Source organism: Podarcis tiliguerta, assembly GCF_965153285.1.
Source record: "Podarcis tiliguerta genome assembly, chromosome: 5".
Classification (NCBI taxonomy): Eukaryota; Metazoa; Chordata; class Lepidosauria; order Squamata; family Lacertidae; genus Podarcis; species Podarcis tiliguerta.
In genome coordinates, this window is record NC_139538.1 from 37,675,780 (window position 1) to 37,692,970 (window position 17,191).

General features: G+C 45.6%; 1 protein-coding gene across 1 annotated transcript in view; it reads left to right on the forward strand.

Moving 5' to 3' along the window:
- Positions 1-17,191, forward strand: part of DGKG (diacylglycerol kinase gamma) — a 118,505-nt gene that overhangs the window by 11,705 nt on the left and 89,609 nt on the right. The window contains 1 exon segment of the mRNA XM_083443225.1: positions 15,216-15,554. Within this exon segment, the coding sequence (XP_083299351.1) occupies positions 15,488-15,554 (67 nt within the window). The 5' untranslated portion in view covers positions 15,216-15,487.

Here is a 17,191-nt window from a genome sequence, read left to right on the forward strand (position 1 = left end):
TCTGGAAGCAAAAGTCTTGCACAGGTTTTTTTTTTACCCTTTCCACCATTTTAGAGGCTGGTTTTGAAACAAAAAACCCCCCAACAAGATACAACCAGCCAGTTGTAACATGTAGCTTGGTCATTTTAGCAGCAGCTGTGTAAACAGCTGAAACAAGTTAGATGCATTTAGTTCTTCAGCATTTGCAAGTCAAGGTGGGGCTGGGATCTAATTCAATCTGCTGCTTAATCCATTTATACTAATCTGTAGCAGGCTTTGTGCAGATGACCCTGTAAGCACATAGGCTGAGTGAAAGAAACCGAGGGTTTATCTAGTCTCAAAAAGAAAGAAACGGACAAGGATCTCCATGGCAGGAAGATGAAGTGAGTGTACTTATCCTAGTATTTGTATCCCCCTTGATCCAGCAGCAGTAATTCATGGTGCTCCTTCTATGCACTGAATTTTGCTTTTATTTGCTGAACATGTTGCAGAATACAATTGCAAAAAACCCCACAGCCCCACACAATCTGTCTGGAGGGCCTTACATAAATACAAAGAACTGTTTTTTAAAAAATATCAAACTCTTTGCCTTTACTTTTCCAGAATGCATATTGTGTGCTGGCATTTGATTCTCATTGGGGTGGATGGTTCCAAAAGGATAAATCTATGTTTAATAACTCTCCCTTTGATTTAATGATATACTAATGGTTCTGAAGGTGTGGGGGCTGGGAGCTGTGTCATTCTGGGTGGTAAAAAGTAATATGAATGAATGGCAGAAATCGGAAGGAGAAGCTGCTAGTTAAATGTGCGCTTTCTCCTCCGAGTGCTGGTGGTATTGACATCAGTAATCACAAAATGCTTTCAAATAAAATTATCCTGCAATTGCCTGGGATACTTCATGCAGAATTGATTGGGCAATCCTAAATTTAGTTAAGAGGGAAAGCCCAGACTCCAGCTTCACACCTTCCTCTCTGACGTCAGAGCCTGAACACTGACCGTTCTCGGGGCAGCTACAGATACAATTTTTGAAAGGGACCCGGTTTGTCTCTGTGTGCAAAGAGCAGGGCTGCTGGAGGCCCTCTTCACTTTGATACGGCCAGCAAAAAGAATGCCAGGTGTAAGTGGGGTCCCAAACACCAAAGTCTCCAGCCTTAGCTCTTCCAAATTTGTGTCCCTGTGGAGAACAAAAGGTTTATCTTGGAAGCCCTGGGAAAGCTGTGGATTTCTTTGAGAGCTGCTCATCAGCTCCCTTTCCCTGACACTGAGAGAATGCTAGAGCTATATTTGGAGAATATAGATGCCTTTGCTTCTCATTTTCTGTGCACAGTCCACACACCTGCCATCAAGATTGTTCTTTTGTGTCAGTGGAGAATCCAGGATCTGTGAATTTTCTTTGTTTCTGTGTATGATGTGATGGAGGAGATTGGGGGCCCTGGCAGAGGGATTCTCCATTTCAGCAGGGAGACGTAAGAGTGGAGTGCAGCAGGAATTGGTCTCGAGGAGCTTAGCTAGAGTGTAGCAGCTTTGCTCACTCCTTTCAGCAATAGAGCATGGAGCAATATGATGGCTCTCTGGGCTGACGGAAGGGCATTGAGTCTTTAGGTAGACCTAGTAGAGCCAACCCTCCCCTCCCCTGGAGTGATTCTTGTAGTTGTCTTGGGGATATCTAGCTGATAGTAGAGTTCATTCCAGAACTGTTTTCGTGTAGAGGTAGTTTGAGTCTGCAGGGACATATTGCAGCTGCTGCAAAGTGTAGATAGGAAAGAACAAGGAAGTTAGGGTAGAAACAATTGTGTTTGATGGAAGCATGCCAGATGTTGCTGTGGACCAGCATGAGTGCATTTGCACCAACCAATACTTTCACTGGCACCCATAGGGTCTTCTTCCCCCACCCCTGGCATGAAATTAGTCTTTAAAGAAAGAGTCTGTTGTAGCCAATATAATAGATTTTGGTGTGTGCTTGGTTGTGATGTCCGCAATAGTGTCTATAGTTTGCAGATGTGCTCCTGGGCCCTGATCTTGGCCATTTCTGCTGGTAACTCATTTCCTGTACCAACTGCAGAGGTGTTGTACCAGTATTTGGATCATCTGTTCTGTCTGCCCATTTATGCGGAGACGATAGATGGAAGAGAGTCTGCCCTTGATTTGTAGCAGTGTCAACAGGGCTTGCCAGAACCATAATAGTGACCGTGTGTGTTCATCTGTGATAACACGATTGAGTGCCCAGTGAAGTCAAAAGAGGAGGTGAGCTATTTTGCTAGCCAGAGGCACTGGATTAGCAGGGGCAAAATGAATTGCAATCATGTCTGAGAGGTGGTGAACACAGTGGAGTTTGCTGTGGTGGTTGCTCAGGGACAGGTTGGCATTGGTGATGGAAACAAACCAAGATACCACAAAACTCTGTGTTAAGTCTGCTGTGGCCAAACCAGCATAATTCCTCCTCTGAAAGGTCTCTGTGAGAGACTCTTGATGTTTGTGCAGGAGTTGTACCAGGATAAAGGTACCCCTGCCCGTACGGGCCAGTCTTGACAGACTCTAGGGTTGTGCGCCCATCTCACTCAAGAGGCCGGGGGCCAGCGCTGTCCAAAGACACTTCCGGGTCATGTGGCCAGCGTGACATCGCTGCTCTGGCGAGCCAGAGCCGCACACGGAAACGCCGTTTACCTTCCCGCTAGTAAGCGGTCCCTATTTATCTACTTGCACCCGAGAGTGCTTTCGAACTGCTAGGTTGGCAGGCGCTGGGACCGAACAACGGGAGCACACCCCGCCGCGGGGATTTGAACCGCCGACCTCTTGATGTACCAGGATAGACACTTCCAAATGGTGAGTAGAAAGTAGGGCACCAGGGAAAGAGAGCTTATCAGTTCAATGGTTTTTTTAATCCCAGCATTTGTTGGTTTGTTTATTAAATTTATATACCAACCTTAATCCAAAGACCACAAGGCAGTTTACAGTATCTCCTGCAAAGGAGGAGTAATGCCACAGATACAGCACCTTAAGTTGCAGCAGATCACCTTAGGTATAGAACTGATAGGTAATAGAAAAGACTTTCAGTAGGTGATATTGACAGGGGAAGACAGAATCATCAAAGGATGTCAGAGTTCATCTGTTTCTTGCTTAACCTTATTCAGTTTTATTTCTGCCAACCTAGCAATTTGAAAGCACACTAGTGCAAGTAGATAAATAGGTACCACTGTGGCGGGAAGGTAAGCGGCATTTCTGTACGCTCTGGCACTTGTCACGGTGTCCTGTTGCGCCAGAAGCAGTTTAGTCATGCTGGCCACATGACACGGAAAACTGTCTGTGGACAAACGCCGGCTCCCCTGGCCTGAAGCGAGGTGAGTGGCTCACCCCATACCCACCTTTGACTGGACTTAACTGTCCAGGAGTCCTTTACCTTTACCTTTATTTCTTTTATCAAGGGAACCTAGAACCCAGGGGCTGAATGTGGCCCTCCATGCCTCTCTATTTGGCCCTCAGGACACTCCTCCAGCCACACCCTTCACTGGCCCTGCTTGCCCCCTCCCCCAAGTGTTTTTGCCTGCCTGGAATGTGCCCCTTAATAATTATTCTTGTCTAGATGGAGGATACAGAGAATGTGGGTGTGGGTGTATAAACTGGACTACTGGACAATGGTAGTGTTTACATTTGTTTCTCCACCCACTTTTGCCTCTGGCCCCACCTACCACTGGTAGGTCTGTCCTGTGCCTCCCCTCTCAGAGAAAGATTTCCCAGACAGGAATGTAACCCTCAAGCTGGAAAAGCTTCCCCACCCCTGTTTTAAATCTTTGGAGACTGCAGACTGCCTTCTTGCTGAAATGGAAAATGAATTCCAACACAGCAAGGTTACCCCCTCTGCCTCTCATGTGTAGACAGGAGATCGAATTACTGGTACCGGAAAAGGATTTTGGAGCATCATGCAAAATTCAGCTGATGTGCATTATGGCTGACCGGGCCGAAAGACTTAAAGCAGAGTTGCATGAACTCCCCTTGATTCCCTCCTCCACAGCCGGGGCCATTGCAGCACTCTTGTTATTTGGAAGGAACTAGAGCAGGCAGGGAGCTGCTTGCTTCCTGCTGGGATCCCACAACCCTTTCTCTTGGTGAGGAAAATCCCTGCTATATACATGCTGCCATCCTGCATAATCGTGACCAGGCTGAGAAACTGAATCTATAATCAAAACATTTCCAAAATAGCCTAGCCTCGGGGGATTTCCCACTGGTTGCCTGCTCATCTGCTATACCCAGAAAGGCTGCCTTCCATGTTACGTCACGGGTGCCTGAGAAGAATGCTGGCAGCAAAGAGTCGGCTTATCAAGAGGAAATGCTTTCTAGTAGTCTATGGTCTTGAGCACCAGAGCTTCTGTTTCTGGTCTATGTCAAAAACATTATGCTTTGTGGCTCAGCCAGCCATCAGCGAAACACTAAGAGAAGAGCCTGTGATCATAAGTGCTCTGGGCAGAAAGAATACTAATAAAAAACCCCCAACCAGCTCCACCAAGCTAAGCTACCAGAAGCAGCACAAGAGAGCTGCAAGGCTACATTTCAGTGTAATGCTGAGCCAGAGTTTGATCAAACCACAGTTTGTCCAGTGAGCAAGGATTGTTCTTGCAGATGCCCAAATAAACTATAGCTTGTTTCAGCTGATGTTTCCCCCTCCCAAAATGCCCAGCTGCTGTAGCAATGCCCTCTGTCACTGATTCACTTCTGCAGAAACAAGATGGAAAACTCAAGTGTGCTGCTCCTCTGGCCACAACTCTGAGCAAAAGGCTCTGTTCCCCCAATCCTGGGTGCTCCTCGTGAAGGCTCACAACACACACAAAATCTTCATGAACAAACGTGACTGAGCAGGCCCACTAACCTGGCAGATTTGGAGAGAAAACAATCTGATCTGCCAACCCAAAAAATTTCTGGACCCCTGATGTGCAGTGTTTAAGGAAGTACTTCCTTTTGTCTTCCACCCTATTGCTTGCAGTTCAAGGCTGTTCTTGCTTTTTTATTGTCTTTTATGTAAGCTGATAAAGTTTCTTTACTACCAGGGTGCAAAACTATTGGGCATAAACATAAGAACCTCTTCATTCTATGCACTGATAATGAGTCCCAGTCTATACTATATCCTTTAGCTGCAGGCTCCCCAGTAATAATAATAATAATAATAATAATAATAATAATAAATTATTTATATCCCGCCCTCCCCAACCAAAGCTGGGCTCAGAGCAGCTAACAACAGTAAAATAATACAGCATTCTAAAATCAATTCATTATAAAATCAGTTCAAATCAAATTGATGGCAACCATTGGGCTAGAGTTCTGTGAAGAATTACCAAAGGAGGGGGTCAGGCTGTGCCTTGGCCAAAGGCATGGTGGAACAGCTCTGTCTTGCAGGCCCTGCGGAAAGATGTCAAGTCCCGCAGGGCCCTAGTCTCTTGTGACAGAGCGTTCCACCAGATCGGAACCACAGCCGAAAAAGCCCTGGCTCTGGTTGAGGCCAGCCTAACCTCTCTGTGGCCCAGGACCTCCAAGGCGTTTTTGTTTGAAGACTGTAAGGTCCTCCGTGGGACATACTAGGAGAGGTGGTCCCGTAGGTACGAGGGTCCTAGGCCCTATAGGGCTTTGAAGGTTAAAACCAGCACCTTAAACCTGATCCTGTACTCCACCGGGAGCCAGTGCAGCTGGTATAGTACCGGATGAATGTGATCTCGCAGTGAAGACCCCATAAGGGTCTTCTGCACCCATTGGAGTTTCTGGGTCAGTCTCAAGGGCAGCCCCACATAGAGCGAGTTAGAATAATCCAGTCTGGAGGTGACCGTCACGTGGATCACAGTGGCTAGGTCAGAGCGAGAGAGGTAAGGAGCCAACTGCTTAGCTTGGTGGAGATGAAAAATGCTGCCTTTGTTATAGCTGCAATCTGCGCCTCCATGGAAAGGGAGGTGTCAAACATTACACCCAAACTCTTAACGGACGGTGCTGGCACTAATTGCGCCCCCGCAAGAGATGGGAGTTGCCTCCCCAATCCCATATAATCCTGACTCAGCCAAAGGACCTCTGTCTTCGAAGGATTTAACTTCAACCGGCTCCCACATAACCATCCAGCCACAGCTTCCAAACATCTGATCAATGTGTCTGGGGCCGAGTCAGGATGGCCATCCATCAACAGATAGAGTTGGGTGTCATCAGCATACTGATGGCAGCCCAACCCAAAACTCCAGACAAGCTGGGTGAGGGGACGCATAACGATGTTGAGAAGCGTCAGGGAGAGTATCGCACCCTGCGGAACTCTACACACCAAGGAGTGGCGCAACTACAGTTCCCCCCCAAGTGCCACCCTCTGTCATAGTTTAAGGCAGGCTTGGAAGATAGGGGAAGTTCAGGGAAGAACCTGAGACTGATTACTAGGTTTGCAGTGCAGAAGAGGAAATTATTGCACACTTTTGAAAAAGCATGAAAATGTTTTCTGTGCTTCCCCCCTCCGCTTTTTGAGGTCTGCTCAAACCTGACTGCTGTGCATTGTGAGAATATAAAGAGAGTCATGAGATTGTACCTGTGGGTTGTGCATTTTATATTTGGAACATCAGTGCTGCTTCTGATCCCTAAAAGATGACTGTCCCAGATATGCCCCAACAGCAGAAGTGTGGAGTTTGCTTTTACTGCACAAACTGAACATGGCAAAAGGTCGTTTGCTCCTGTTTCTTAAAGAACCTCACTTTAGGCCAAGACGCTTATTCTGCAGGTTAAAACAATGTTTTTTAAAAACAGACCAACGAACCAGGCATGTTCAGCAACAGCAGCTGACCACAGATCACTATCGGCCTGTCGAAGTAGGAAGTATTTTGGCATTTCCCCTTGATATCTTATTGAACATTCTCTCAGAAATCGGAGGCCCTGTAGTTGACGGGGTCACCTGCCTGCTATTTGTGGCTTATCTGTGTGTCTCTGTGTGCATGCAGTTAGTTTGTACCATTTTGGGTTTTTTTACCGCGCCTTCCAGCAGCGCTATCAGGGTGTCTAGCAAGATCACTGTCGGCTGACAGTGGGGGTGTGTGTGTGATGCAGCTTTGTCATGGTGCAACTGCTCCAACGCCCACAGCATGTGCAGATTAGATAGCAAGAGTGGCTTTCAAGGGCTCAACAGGCAGAGAGTCCAAACGCCCTCCAAGTGCTCTGTTTGCGGTTGAGGGGAGGATGACCATATAACGTAACTGCTTCAGGATTTCTCTTTGAGAAATTGCTGAGGGAGGGAAAGCACTGCAAATATTTTAGCAGGCTGGAGATCAAAGGTGCCCTTTCTCCCCCAGAAGTCAGAGCCGCAATCCATTTCCTACTCTCTCCAGAGCTTTGCTCCCTGGATCCCTGGCCGTTGCTGAGTGGGATTCCCATCTCAGCCACAAGAAATGCTGCTGGCAATTGTTCTCTCAGCAGCAGCAGCAGCCTCTTGTCCCCTGCCCACTCTGGCACTAGGAGATTTGCAGCTGGGGGGGGGAAGGTGTGGGTGGGCAAGCCAGAGGAGGCAGCAACTGAAAGGAGGGGAAGTTGCTGAGCTCGCTGAGAGCAGCAGCACAGCTTTAAAAATGAAGAAGAGTCTATCTGAGGTGAGGAAACGCTGTTGCAGGCATCAGGAACAGGGGGAGAAGATTGGGCGGGGTGTGTGATTTCTTTTTAAGATGCCAGTGGAGAAAGGAGCGTGAGTATCCTCCCCTCTAGCACTTCCTCTCATTTCATGTCTCCTTTTTGCAAGGAATATGATGTGAAAATGGAGAAGCCAGTTGGGAAATGTAAGTGGGAACACTTTTATTCTAAAAGCATCACATCCAGGAAACCACGGTACTTTCATACACAAACACAAGCACAAGCACACACGGTTGCCTAGATTAAGGGAAGGGCCTCAATAACTTTTGTTTCTCTACAGTTCTATGGTTCTGTGATTCCAGCGCCAATTGGTTATAGCTAAAAACTCATGAAATGAGCCCTCTGAAAACTTGGACAAATCACAGTGATGCCTGAAAGATAAAACCATGTAGGAGTCTGACTAGTAGGCCTGGGGCAGACATTCCAAATTACAGGCCCCATTACAGAGATGCTCCTGCCCCCACTAGCCACCCATCTCACCTCAGAATTTGGGTGTGTGTGGTGGATTTTACATACAGAAGCAGTGATCTCTCAGAGAAGCTGATGCCAAAGCTTTACTCACAGACCAAATGTAGGTGGAGCCAGAGGCAGAGCTAACTAATTCTAGGTTTGTGCCCATCCTCCTCCCTGCTGAATTCTACAAGAGGAGGAAGCTGGCAAGCAGTGCCGCCCCCTACATTGCTTGTTAGAAAGAAGGCAGGCAGATGGACGTTGATTGAAGGAGGGTAGATTGAGTTTAATGGGGCAGTGCCCCCTTTGCTCTAATGGAGCACAGACTTTGCAAGGAGAAAGTCAAGCAGGTTTTTTTTATTTCTCCCCAAATCTCAAAAGTCACACACTCTTCCTTTCCCACACATATTATGCCTCTATTTGAATGCAGAGACGTTCTGCAAACATTTTTGTCAATCCACTGTTCTCTGGCCAATCAGGTCTACAGCACTCAGCCAATCCTAATCCAATAATATAACTATGGCAAAGAAGTTCCTCCCATGTGTCCCTGGGCAGAAAAACCATGTAAAAATGGAGTGGCAGGGCTGCCAGTTTTCCAGCCAGAGTAGTGAAGGTTCCCCCTTCTTCCAATTCTGTTCCATTGTGTTCCTCAGTATAGATCTAATAGGGCTGCATTGAAAAATAGTCCAAGCATGCTTGGAATTGTTTCCTTGAAGGCCACACCTCAAAGTACGTTACTGGTAGCTAGCCAGGAGAAGGGAGTGGTTGTTAGTTTGAGTGGCTAGGTTAATATATATATATATATAATTTGTTAAGAGAGAGCAATGGTGAGCAAAGTGTAGCTATAATTCTGTAATATCTATTTTTTACTTAATCATTTGCATTTATTTTTGTGAAAAGGGGTTTGGGAGAAGTGGTGGGTGGCTTCTGCATGTGTTGTAGCTTTCAACACTTACGTGGTATTAGAAATGCAGGGTTTGGGTGTGTGTGTCTGGATTTGAGAGATGTATGGAGGGATTGCATTCTTGCTTTCCCCCCTTAGGTTTTAAAAATGCTCCTGTGTGTTTAGTTGGTTATTGTGAGAACAGTTTGCTGGACTAGATGGGCCGTTGGTCTTATGCAGCAGCCTCTTCTACTGTGATGATTATAAGTACAGTGGTACCTTGGTTCTCAAACTTAATCGGTTCCAGAAGTCTGTTCAACTCCTGAAACCATTTGAAAACCAAGGTGCAGCTTCCTATTGGCTGCAGGAACTTCCTGCTGTCAAGCAGAAGCCATGTCAGATGTTCGGCTTCAGAAAAATGTTCACAAACCAGAACACTTACTTCTGGGTTTGCAGCGTTCAGGTTCCAATTTGTTAGACAACTAAGCCGTTCAAGAACCAAGGTACCACTGTTTCTACAAAAGCTACCTGCTGTGGAACCATCTTATTAAATGTAGAGTTTCCACATCGAGTAAAGCTGATGCACCCTGTGTATGCTCATACCATTTTTCTCTGAGGCTTTTAGTTCCTGATTATATCTCTGCTGAAAGGTTTGTGTGTACATGCTAATACTGAAGACCTAATGTCCTGTTCTGAAGCAGCACAGTCCATGGATGCCCCAGAAGACAGAATATTGGTCTGGGGCAATGGTGAGAATCTAGATCAGTGAAAGAGACAGTCCACTGTGTAGATATTCACAGGCAGCCAATACAGAATGGGTTCTGGAGAAACAAGAGAGCAGGATATAAGATTTGCAGGACCATGGACAGATCACTAGGTAGAGGGAACTTCCTCCAACAGTCCCAGATAATGGCTTATATCCTTCAGCACTTCAGACCTAAGTACACTCCCAAATACTCCATCCCCATGGAATGGAGATTCTTAAGGTACTGCCCTCAGGTCTGAGGCCTGGTACTTTGATGCTTTTTTATTACTTACTGATCTTATGTTCTTTGCACTGATGAGCAGGACTTAGGGAGCAAGAGGTTGTGGGATCTTGACTTCCAGGCTCAAGATCAGGGGCTGGGTCTTGCTCCTCTGGTAGGGATGTGGGCAAGATGGACTCAACCAGCACTTCTCACTCCTCATCCAAGCTATTGCTTTTAGGCTCGTGTGTGATCTGGTATTCCAGTTATGTAGGATTGCTGACTCCGCGGAGAGCCCACACACCAACAGCTTAGTACAGTTTGCTCGTGGAGGTAAATGTCTTCATAGTCCTATAGATCTTTCCTAATAACTGCTCTTTCCTACAATAAAGATGTGAATCTTGTACTTTGGTTTAGTCAGTCAGAATCTATAACAGAACTTTTCCACTGGTTGGTGTGGCCAAAGGCAAAAGTGAGCAGAGCTGTGTGTCTTTTTACATTTGGCTACATTCTGGCCATTGAGAAATCACAGTGCACGCGCGCGCGCACACACACACACACACACACACCTTCATCCAATCAAGCAAGAGGCGTTATCACAGTTCGCAGACACATTCTAGTCAGGCAAAAGCACCCAAGGAAGACGTGGATCACAGCCAGTGAGGGGTTGCCTTGTGAGAGCGGGGGTGGGAGGGGCATGGGCTGGGGAGAGTCCTGGGAGCAAGGTGAAGAGGCCAGGAAGATGACATTCAACCCCTGGGCTTGAGGTTCCTTAACCCAATCTATAAGATCGCTGAAAACTCTAACATCATATGCGTGGGTGCTTGGAGGTACTCTTAAAAGTTGTTCAAGTTGAAATCCACCCCCACAAAAATCTTTGGTCCATATTTTTGTCTCTCTTCTACCTACCTAGTACCCTCCAGATGTTGTTGGACTCCCTTCATCCCTGGTCATTGCCCCTGCTGACAAGAGCTGTTGAGAAAGTCTAACTTCATCCCAACAATGTTTGAATGGCACCACCTTGACTACCCCTGGTTTCGGGGGGATGCCATTTCAAAATATATTTGATGTGCACTGCAGTTGTTCAGGTTTCAAACCTCTCTCCTGTGTCTCTAGTTGCAAATTTCTGTGTAGGGGAAATATATATACTATATATATATATATATATATATATATATATACACACACACACACTATATATGTGTGTGTGTGTCTATATATATATATGTATATATATATATATATATATATATATATATATATATATATATATAAAATATAGTATATATCCATGTAAATCTACAGGCATGAAGACTCAAGGCCATTGAAGTGCATCCCTACCTTTCCACGGCACACACTTCACCCACAGTCTATCCAGACAACTAATTTCTAAATATGCCACATTTACATGCCACCTTTCTGTTGAACCACTCAAAATAGTTTGCACTTTGAAATAATGTCTTGGAATGAGACGCGGTGCCAACAAGAGGAATGAATAGATAGGGAAGAGGAAGATGACCACCTGTGAAATAATGAAGCCACATAATACATGAAGACCAAGTGGAAGGTTTCATTGCAAGAAACAGTTCTAGGAGGGGAGGACCCGAATGACAGCTGGCCCCAGCCAAGGTGGGGTTTGTGTATGTGAGCCTTGTTATCAGGCCTCTGATGCAGCCAGGCAAGTTGTCTTCTGATGGAGACAGTTGTGGGAGAGAAAGGGCCAAATATTCCCATCCAGGCTGGTGAAGGAGGGCCTTGCCATCTCTCCTCTCCTGATATAGCCAGATGGAGCTGAGTGATGAGTTCTCAGCTGTGGCTATTCTATAAAAAGTGCAACCAGATCAACACCTTAAAAAGCAAAACATTATGGTCAGGTTGTATTTATTGAAACAAACACCCCTTCGGAAGGCAGTGCAATAAAGACTGTTATACACTAAATGAATACAGCAGATGGGCGAAAGCCAATTATTTATTTAGAAATTCTCTTACCTGCCCTTCGCCATAAGGTCCCATGGCATGTGGCAGCAATAGAAAATACAATTATAAAACCAGCTCGAATCATTGCAATAATGCAATATATAAAACCAACCCACATGGAGTAGAACAATACTGTATAAATTGAGCAAAACATTATAGTTTTCAGCAAACGTAATAGTGGGAGTGGAGGTAAGGATTCAAGCAGTGATTCCTGATTTCAAAACACTTGTGTTATGAGTGCAAATGTACAAGATGAATCTCGTTAGAACAATGGTCAGTGGTTTTTGAATACAGTGGTACCTCGGTTTAAGAACTTAATCCGTTCCTGAAGTCTGTTCTTAAACCGAAACTGTTCTTAAACTGAGGCGCGCTTTCCCTAATGAGGCCTCCCGCCACCAATGCCCTTCCACCATTCATCTTCCATTCATAGACTGAGGTAAAGTTGGCAAACACTACTCCCTCATTTTGAGGAGTTCGTAAACCGAATAGTTCGTTAACAGGGCTGTTCGTAAACCGAGGTACAACTGTTCAGCCCTGTTAATCCAGCCTTCTTTTCTCTCATTTGTAACATGATGACCTCCCCTGTCGGAGGCAGTGTGCCTCTGAATACCAGTTGCTGTGAATCGCAAGTTGAAAGAGTTCTGTTGCACCCAGAACGTGCTTGTGGGTTTCCCATAGGCATCTGGTTGGCTATGGTGATAACAGGAAGCTAGACTAGATGAACTTTCGGCTAGATCCAACGGGGCTCTTCTTATGGCATTATACATTCTTAAACTTCTAAAATTAACTTCCCTCCTCTGTCATTCAGATAGTGATTCATGCATGTATTCTAGTTGCCCAAGAGAACGTAGATCAGGGCGTGGATTCCCTCAATTTTTCACAACCATCATGTTCTTTTACAGGAAAGCACCAAATTTACATCAGGCACGGACTAAAGCATGGTGATCATGCTATGGAGGCATGTGGAATAAGTCATGTTTCCAGTGTACTCCATTCAATTCTCTTTGTTACCCTGGTTTTGCATGTTTCTCTCCTCGCAGAGTTATAGTTCCCAGCAACTTTAGCAAACTACAGTGCCCAGAATTCTTTTAGGGAAAGAATGTGCTCTGAATGTGCTTTAAATGTATAGTGTATACACAGCCTTATGGTTTAGGTACCCAGTGGAGAGACTTCTCACTGCCAAGAGCATTACACAAAGCTTTTGCCCTCACATGCGATATCTGAGCTCACTGGAGAAAGAACTGCGGTTCTCAAGGATCTGGTTTTAGTGTTTTGATTAATATTGGAGACCCTGCAGCTTCTCTACAGAACTTGCTAGGTAGATGTTATTTAGACCACGTAATAAATTAGTGAGGTGGCTGCGCTGTCTCTACACAAACAACATAGTGTCTGGAAAGATCGTCACTCATTGTACACATGTTTAGGAATCCCCTTTGTTTGTGTTATTTAGATGGGAAATTAGAGGTTAATAGAGCTTTTTACAATGTCTCCTATGTAATTAGAATGTCTGGGCACCCAGCAATTTCTAGAAAGTTGCAGAAAGGGTTGCTTGCTTGATTTGACTTTTGCACGGGGTGTAAATGTTTAACAGGATGGTGGAATGAATGTGGCTGCTCATTCTGCCAGGTTCTCCATGAATTGTGAGGCATAATGCCAAATGGCTTTCCTAAGACAATTGATTGTTTTCAGGAAAAGGGCCCAGTCTTTGCCTTTACCGAACCATCGGATACCTCATGTATTTTGGGAAACTGCCATTCATTTCTGAAACTGTAATCAGCTGCTTACAGCTGCTTATATTCAAATCAAGATGAACTAAGTTGTTCCTGCTTTGAAGTTCCTAGTATGGTTCATCTGAGCTCATGGCTGAGAAATTCACTCATTTATTAGGATACAGCAGAGCTATATTACATTAGCAATACTGTCCATCAAATCTGGCAAAAGGCTTGTATTTACTTACTTTATTTTATCCCACCCATCTCAGAGTAGCATACATGGTTCCCTTGTGCGCTCTATCTCTCACATGACAGCCCTGTGAGATAGGTTAGCCTTAGGCTAAGAAATAACAATTTGTCCAAGGGCATCCAGGACATTAATCCAAGCAATATCTGCATCATACTATTAGGACGGTTTCCTTGGGGGGGGGGGAGTGAAGGCTGTATGCCTCAAACCCCTTCTAATTCCTGGATCCAGCATGGATTCAATTCCTGCAATAGCCAGGCTAGCTTCCTGGTGAGTTAATGGTTCTCTAAGTATGGACCATTAAGGTAACAAAGGAAGTGGCTGTGTGCTAGACAACAAATGGGTGGGTCCGCCTCCCACAATTTGATAGTAGTTAGAAATACAAAGGCAGAGTTGGTGCATGTGAAGTAGAAGCTAGAAGCAAGTGAGAGACAGAACCATGCCCGATTTCTGCTGTAATCCAAGACTGTGACCAAGTAAGGCCTTCTTGGTGTGTTGATGCCGTGAGCCTCTACATCAGGTTGTACATATGTGTAAATAAACCATATACAGTGGTACCTCGGGTTAAATACGCTTCAGGTTACATATGCTTCAGGTTACAGACTCCGCTAACCCAGAAATAGTACCTTGGGTTAATAAATTGTGCTCCGGCAGCGTGGCAGCAGCAGGAGACCCCATTAGCTAAAGTGGTGCTTCAGGTTAAGAACAGTTTCAGGTTAAGTACGGACCTCTGGAACAAATTAAGTACTTAACCTGAGGTACCACTGTATTATTACAACATCACAGTTTCTGCTGTCCCTTATTCAAAGCGTCTGGAACCCCGGGAATCTCAGAGATTTGTTTGGTGTGCAACACTACATTTCAAGCACTATCATACCTCATTCCCCCAAAGAATCATGGGAATGATAGGGTGCTGGGTATTGTTAGGAGACCGCTGTTTCCCTTACAGACCTACAGTTCCCAGAGTTCCTTAGCAAGAACTCTTAAACCGCTCTGAGAATTGTTGTTTGAGGGGAGAGGGAGGGCTCTCCTAAACTCTCAGCAACCTGAACAAACTCCAGCTCCCAGGATTCTGGCTCAGATCATTTTTAAAGAGCCATGAGTGTTAAAATTGGTATAATAGTGCTTTAAATGTACCGTACGGATGTGGCCAGGCTTTAAACCTGTGTGACACTCCAACCACAGCCCCACACTGGAAATGGCCTGTTTCATTGTGGGGGCTCTGGAATCCCCCCCCCCCTCTCAGTTCATTTTTCAAATTGTTAAATAAGCTTGAGTCAGCACAGTTCTGCATTTGTTTCCCTGAAAGCCAGCATGAAAGAAAAAGATTTGGGGGAAATGTATGCCGTTCTGTAACTTGCACATTTTAATTCTAGATTTGAAGACACTGGCGTTTCTCCAGGAAGCATTTTCTGATGGCACTCCTAGCTACAGCGGAGACAAAGATGCCTCTGCGGAGACCAGGCACATTGGCGTTCATCCTGATCAGGATCTGAGTTCTGCTGTAGAAAAACAACAGTGACTCAGTAAACATCTGCAGAGCAAAACTTGAGCGATGGTCCAGAATAATTCCTTGTTCTAGAGGTGCAGCTCCTCCTAAAGACCTCTGCTAAGGGTGGAGACAGCCTCCCCAGAGCTCGCCTGAAAGATGAACGATGGCACCTGGATCACCCTTAGTCCGGCAGAGTTTGCTCAGCTCCAGCAGTATTCTGAGTGTAAGTACCGTCCCTCTCTCAGCTCAAATGCTTGCCATTTCGGTGTGGGTTATTTATGCCAGCATTAGCACAACAGCTTCCAGCACGTGGTGAATAAGATGCATGCAATCCTTGTCCTTTCTTTCACAGGAATGGTACAATTAATTTGTACTGTGATGTGTCATTCTGTGAGGTATGCCACAATAACTTAAGCACAGAACATCCAAGCACATACAATAAGATCTTTTAAAGCCCGGAGATGCAATTCTGACTATATGGGGAGTGTTTGAGGGGTGTGTGTGTCATCAAATACAGGGCATTGGGCTCATTCCCCCACCATGAACCACCTGCAGTCCATCCTGGAAGTCTGTTAGTCTGCAGAACAGGCAGGGATGCTAGTGAGGGATTCATGTGGGTTTGAAAGGGTGGTGTGTTCCACACAAGGGAAGAATCTGCAAAGCTGTATTTAATGTGATGCTTTCATTTTTCAAGTACTGCTCCCAGGATTGAAGTGCCAAACTGAGAGCCTGAGAAGCTCTTAATTCCAAAGGTGGTTCCCCCCCCCACCCCACTACTAAGCGCTTAGGCTTTAGCAAAATTCACAGCAGAAAGAAATGATAAAGCTAGTGTCAATAACTTGGTGCGCTCTCTCAGGTTTTCTCTTCTGCAAAGATCTGGACTCTGGAAGAGAAGTGTTCCTCCTGCAAAGGCCTAAGATAACATTTTGATACTCCTGTGTGGTAGGGCTCCGCGATGCTACTGTGAAATGTGTCAGTTTTCATGGGGACTCATATGTAAGAGGACTGAACTCTGTATTTGGAAATACCAAACACCCAGGGTGGAATTCGAAGGGACCCAGGTGGCGCTGTGGTCTAAACCACTAACCCTAGGGCTTGCCAACCAGAAGGTCAGCGATTCAAATCCCCGTGATGGGGTGAGCTCCCATTGCTCGGTCCCTGTTCCTGCCAGCGTAGTAGTTCAAAAGCACGTCAAAGTGCAAGTAGATAAATAGGTACCGCTCCGGTGGGAAGGTAAACAGCGTTTCCGTGCGCTGCTCTGGTTCGCCAGAAGTGGCTTGGTCATGGTGGCCACGTGACCCGGAAAAACTGTCTGCGGACAAACACCAGCTCCCTCGGCCTATAGAGTGAGATGAGCGTGCAACCCCAGAGTCGTCTGCAACTGGACCTAACTGTCAGGGGTACCTTTACCTTTAGGGTGGAATTCAGTGCTGCGCTGTTGCAATTGCTCTGTCGGTGCAAGCATATCAGCTTGCTGGGCAGCATGACCTCCCTCTGCTCTCCCCATGTGCTATTCTGGGGGTTCTCCCAACACCCCAAGGCAGTTGGGGGTAAAGGGGGAGGAGAGAGGGGAAACCCTCATTACTGATGATGTTTATTATGTGAAGCCCACCCCAAGTCTCAAAAACCATGTCTCGTTTTGTTTTCACAGCATAATTTTTGCACTTTCCCACCAAAGCCTCATCCCTTGCATTCCACCACCAGACCTAAAGGATACTTTTTCCAATGCCTTCTCAAGCAGATTTCTATCATGGAGGAAATGAGAAGGCTTTCTAAAAATTGTTTGTGCCTGCGGATCCATTCACATTACCCTTTTTAATGTATTTTTTCTATCCAGGCTAACAAACATGCTTAAAGTTT